Genomic DNA, 6,207 nt, shown 5'->3' on the forward strand with positions numbered 1-6,207 from the left:
TTGTTTAGAAGCTGGAGCCAAGAGCTCACAGCTTTACGCAATTTAGTTTCAAAATTCCCAGAGACAGAGATTCCATATGATACACTACTAATATAGTAGAAAAGAAAAAAGGGTGGCTCTTTTTCAAACAGGAGTTAAGTTCATTCCAAAAAAAAAAATCAGATATTACAAGATATAATCAAAAGCTTTTGCATGCATACCCAGATTTGTCTCCAGTGGAACGGTGGCAACCTGCCCCTAGGACAATCATAATTTAAATTAACAGAGAGCACATTGTGCTGTCTGCTGCAGCCAGCTAACGAGTAGCTCTGGTGCAAAATTACTTTCAAAGGAAACATAACATAGAATTTCTTACCTCCGGGCCTGTACACAACATCATCCTCCGTGATAAAAGAAGTTATTTCACCGTTGTCTGTTCTCTCATATCGGGACTTCTTCTTGGGTGGTTTCTTTTTGCTTTTCTTTGTGGACTCCTCTGTGGTGGCACTGTTGTTGTCATTGTCCTCGTCTTCACTGTGGTCACTTTCCGCATAATTCTTGGCGCCTCCTTCCAACGTACAGCTCCGCCGAGGACGCGAGTTCTCGCTCTCCCTCGCCTTGTCTCTCTTGTCTCGCTCCTTATCCCGGTCTCTATCCCTGTCCTTCTCTTTGTCTTTGTCTTTTTCTTTGTCCGCTGTCATGATTCGCCACGTGCCTTCTTCTGTCCTCTCACGGCTGGGCCTCCGTGAAAGGTAGACAGTGAGCCTGGGCTTCAGTCTTCTGAATTTCTCACTCAAATCCAGGAAAAATTCAACCACTCCAACAACCCCAGCGTTTTAAAAAGGTTCTTGAAGGGGAGGGGTGGGGGGAAAAAGAGGGGAAAAGCCCATGTTAATATTCAAAATTCTTTCAGTTTCTGAAAATAAGAATTAAAACCAAAGAAAACCCCACATCCGAAAGCAATTTGGCACGGAAAACACAAGACAGTAAAACACAAGGCGGTCTTTTGAAGTATTTGTAGAAACGGTAACTTATGAAGAGTCTGTAAAATGAAGCTATCCTCAAAAAGTTCTCAATTCTTTAAAAAAAAATCTTTTGTTCACTACAGAAATATAATAACTACCTGGTCAGGAAGCGCTCACTGAGAACACGTATCATTTTATACCTGAAGCTAAAGCAGCATGCAAGTGGGGAAAAAAAAAATCAGGAAGGGACAAGTACAAAAAAGGAAGAATGTACAACTTTTTTTCCTTGAAGCAAATGACAAGGTTGATCAAAGGGCTGTGCTGCTTTACATCTCAGCACCACGAGCAAGGGCTGCCCTGGTACCGGGCAGAGAAAGCCTTCTGCACCTCAAGTCTTCCCCCCACCCCACTTGTCCAAAAATCGAGCTAACTTGTAATCCACAGATCACAGGAACGAATTAATTGAGACCAAACCACAGTAGTTACAAGCACACAAATTCTGCTTTTCCATATATCACAAATTACACCTTTGGCACTTGCTTTACCAGTAGCAGAACACACGGAGATGGATTTTACAATTATCACCTTCACACACTCATTTTCCTGCTGGGGAACAGGAAGGGAAGAGATAATATTGAGCTTTTACTTCCCTGATCATTTAATCAATACAGTTAACATCAACTGCATCTCTTTTTTTAACTCCAATGCAAGTTTAGATTTAAAAAACAGGACTTGCTGTTATAGGAGCAGTCTGAACAGTTACAGCTACTACTGAACAAGACTCATACCCTTTCTTTCTGTAAATATTCAGCAAAGAAGACTATTTCCAGAAGGGCGCATCCAACACACAAAGGTAAGTTGTGCTATTTTTTTCCCCTAGCTACCAATTCAGGATAAAGTTGAATTTACCCAAAACCAACTCCTCAGTTTGGTCCAACTCGAAATTAGCCCACAGCGTGAAATGCTACAGCAGGAAAGTCAGGGAGCTAGGAAGGATGAATGCTCCTGTGTTAGGCATCTGAAACCACATTATAGAAGGGAAAAAAACGACTACTTTGATTTTTAAGAAGTCAGCTGAGAAGTCAGTGATCCTGTGTATTTGAAATTTTTCCACTCTTACATGAAGTTCAGACTACAGTATTCTTGTCCCTGTTGACTACTACTGCCAGCGACAGAAATATCCAAAGAGAGACAAATTGCCTTTGCTGATACAATTCAGACTGTGGCTCGAATCTCTCAGGCATTTCCTGAATGAACCGATCATCCAGGTAGGAAATGATTCTATTTTCTTCCCTCCTTATAGCAGCTGCCATCATTCTGATAACACACAAGGGGAATCCAACACAACTCCCGTGGAGAAGACCACAATGAACCTGTCAGTCGCCAGAGAAGTTGCGGCTGACGGCGATGGCAACCCTCTGCGGGACTTCAGAAATGTCTTCAGTTTCTAGGGGCTAGGAAATTCCCCAGTAGCAAGCTTGAGGGGTTTTTTTCCTATTGTTGGTGATACAAAATGCACTTGAGAGAGCAAATAATCTATTCATTTTGAATGAAAACTAATTACTTTCCCAGGGCAATCAAAAACCTACAGTGGCATCTCAACCTACGTACAAGAGAGGTTTGTGTGTTCCCAAGATCAGTAACCAAAGCTATAGGATGCACCTTAAAATTGTATTCAATTACCAAGGATGGATAAAATCCAGCCACTTCTGATGATTCTCATATACTAGCCCAGGTTCTGAAAGACTCAATTTTTGAGTTCAGTACATAAACACAAGGAACCAAAGCCTAATCAAAAGAAAAATTCTTCCATAGCTTTTTCCCTTGCTTCTCACCTTAGTTGTGTTCTATCACTGCCCGCTCCTGTTTATTAAAACTCGAACGTTGTTGGCACGTTAATTTTTGAGAACTTAAAGGAACTCCGCTCACATCTTACACCTAGCCGTTAGGTTTACCACCAGTTCTTAAGCTTACGCAAGGTCTGAATTGTGCAATATCACGATGGAAAACCAATTTCTGTTCATGACATCTTCCAGGGAAAGAAAAAATCCCTCCTACAGAGCCTGCCATGAAGCACAAGCGAAGCCTCCGAAGGCCAAGGAGCTGCAGAGGAGCCACTGACGAGTCCCAGTTCTCACCACTAATGAACAAGCACAAACACTGCAGGACCTGCTAGAACTCTCCACAGAACTGCAGATTAAAGCCCTTGTTTCTCTCAGATTAAATTTAAACAAAGTACTTCAGTGTTTTTATTACAAGTCCAATTATTACAGGCTTCCCCTCCCCCCTTTTTTTTTTTGCACAACAAAGTTCTGCACAAAAGAGTAACACTGAATAAATAAATAAATGCTATTTTCATAATGATCTAGTTTACTGCAGGGCTGTGCAAGAATTTGCATATACCACAATCAACTCAGTGTGTTCATTTATGAAACTTCCAGCTACAAAACATACAAAACTGACAACCTCCTCTTAACTCCTGTTTCAGGAGAACCCATACAAAAGCAATTTCCTGTCCAATGTATTTAGGAACAGTATGGGAAGCCTCTTCATCTCATGGGAATCTCGACTGGCATTAAAAGGCAAGGATGAAATCTCCACCGCAAGCGTCACTCAACTTTCTCTCACACACACACATCCAAGACTGTTTTACAGCAAAACACACTGAATTTCAAAAATATCTCAGGACTAAAAACCAACATCATCAAGAAACTGTGCCTACTTTTCCCTCTCTAAAAAGAAAGCAATCACAAAACCTGAAGAGTAGTTACACCACGACTTGGGGGGACACGCACAGACAACACAAAACCAACAATCAACAGCTGAAATAAAACCAGACAGAGGATTCCCTTAAACAACCTCAGGTGTGTAGCTGTAATACAGGACTACCAGAAGAGCAAATAAAAACTGTTCTATCAGCAACTGCCTAATTAATCTGGAGTCATTATTGCCTCAGAGAAGTACTTGATAAATAATCTTTATTATTTAAGCAACAGTTCAAGCATGTTTTAAATATTCCAAGACATATTTTGTCTCTACAGTGAAACACAACATTGCCCCTTGTTATCTCACTTCTTTTTACTCACTAACACCAGAAATCAAAAGCAAATAGCAATTAATAAATAGAAGCATACACACAGCATTTAGGAAGATCTCTTCAACCATAAGAGCAGAAAATCTCTTACAACTGAAGTACCTCACCTAAACTTAAGCTTTTGCATTTCATCTCACACATTCTTACATCGACCCCTGAGCAGGAGCACACCACCCACTCCACATTCAGAAGCTCTAACGTTGCCTAATCACTCTTGACCAAAATGTAAATACTGAGAGAACCCATCCGCTGACTCAACACTATTCATCAGCTCCAGATGTAGTGGTGGGTTAAGCACTTTTATCATTCTGTATGTAATTACTCATGGAGACGGAACCCATAAAACTAACACTATCACAAAAATTAGAAAAGCACTGCGAGCCTTCTTTTTTGTTCTGTAAAGTAAACTGGGATAATACGTCCCTTATATTGCCAAATACAGTAACCACACAGATGTTTAAATCTGGATTAGGACAGCAGAAGCAAATACATTGAAAGATTTTTAAGTGGTTTTGGCAAGCTCTGGAGCTTGGGTTTCCAGTTATTTTACTCACTGGCAGCTCCTCATTCTCACTCTACCAAACCACCACCAAAGCAGCTGCGTCTGTCATCATACGACAGAAAAGGAATTCAAGTTACGGCACCACAGGGTGAAGAGCATTAGCTGCCTTTGAGACTGCTTTACTGCGTCTTCCATGGGGATTTTTTTCAAGATTAATCTCAGAAAGAAGTCATTTAGGCTAAAAGGGGAACGTTCACTTTACAGTGGCTGACACCAGTATACAAAGGAGTGAAAAAGTAGCTCCCATCCATTACTTGCTTAATGCAAGTTGGAAAAGCTGAGGAAGGACGTTAGCTTCACTGCCATCACACCCTCAGGCTTTTTGCTTGTTACACAAGCCAAAAATGTGTTTGCAGAGCTACTCACTGAAGTCTTCTGTTCTCAGGTTTCCAGCAGACACGTACAAATTCAAATCACATACAGATGCTCTTATTCCAGTTAAAAGGTTCAGGTCTCCAGAAATGAAGAAACAGAGGACAGTAGGATTCCGGGAGCAGACAGGAAGCTTAGTTTTGGAGTCTGGGCCAGACACAATGAAGGCAACGGCAGGAAGTATCCCAAGTAAAGAAAGGTCTGAAAGCAGGTGCTTCACCGAGTCAGAAGTTGCCCCTGCATCATTCTGCTACTTAGTACCACATCCCAAACACGTGAAGTGCTTGCAAACAGTACTTTTATACAAGAAAAGGTGTTTAACACTGCACACCAGTTTCTCAGAAGAGTTAAAAACAGCAACAAACTCAGACAAGTCTGGAGTATGACTCCTCTGCCCAGAAGTTCAAGAGGAACAATTCAGTGCAAATGAAGTTGGAAAGAAAAGCATTGTCGTTACGGTCCCTGCACTCCTGAAATGGCCTTTTGCACCTTCAACCTCTCTGAGGGCAAGGTGAGAGCAGTGCCACTCCAGACTGGAACACACAAAGGTCCCAGGCACCGCTGAGGACACGGGACATACGTGCACCTTATCACCAGCCCTTCTCTAGCCAAAGCCAACTGCAGTCAGGCGTCAGATTTGACTCTCACCAAACCCTGCTCAGTTCCACTCCCGAAGACAGAGGGGACAGAAGATGTCACAATGAATACGATCAGATCTGCTACGCATTTGCAAATGCAACCTAAAAAAAAAATTATGGCTCAAGTACCTTATGAGAAATCAAGTACCTACAATTTAACCTTAAATCTAGTTTCAATTAGTTTCATCATTTGTGCAGACACAAAAGGCTTCCCATGCTCCCATCCGAGTCAGCAGAGCCGGATACTACCAGTCCCACGAGTACACACACAAGTGAGTTCCTACAATGGCCAACCTGCAGCTACCTGGTACACACAGCTCTACAGCTATTTGATCTATACACCTCCACACATCGGAGCACAGGCATACATACCACCTCTTCGCACATTAAGTACTTAAACCTCTTAACTAGCATTAAAGAGTCAGGTTTTAAAGATAATGTGAAAGCAAGTCCAACAGAAATGCTATGAGACTGCATCTAAGTACGCAGGGTAACTAAAAATATGGAGAAGAGCTCCTTTTTCTTATTTAAGCCAGACAGATAAATCTTTTAACAAGATTTGTTTGGTCATGTGTTACCAGCCTTAATAAACACAAC

General features: G+C 41.6%; 1 protein-coding gene across 1 annotated transcript; it reads right to left on the bottom strand.

Annotated features, from left to right (window-relative positions):
• Positions 1-355: 355 nt before the first annotated feature.
• On the bottom strand, positions 356-680 carry LOC104273575 (arginine-glutamic acid dipeptide repeats protein-like; the record flags this gene model as incomplete). Its single annotated transcript, XM_009868941.1, has 1 exon — positions 356-680. A coding segment is annotated over exon 1 (325 nt), but the record flags the coding sequence as incomplete, so codon positions are not given.
• Between the last annotated feature and the right edge of the window lie 5,527 nt (positions 681-6,207).

Source organism: Apaloderma vittatum, unplaced genomic scaffold (genome assembly GCF_000703405.1).
Source record: "Apaloderma vittatum isolate BGI_N311 unplaced genomic scaffold, ASM70340v1 scaffold35284, whole genome shotgun sequence".
Taxonomy (NCBI): Eukaryota; Metazoa; Chordata; class Aves; order Trogoniformes; family Trogonidae; genus Apaloderma; species Apaloderma vittatum.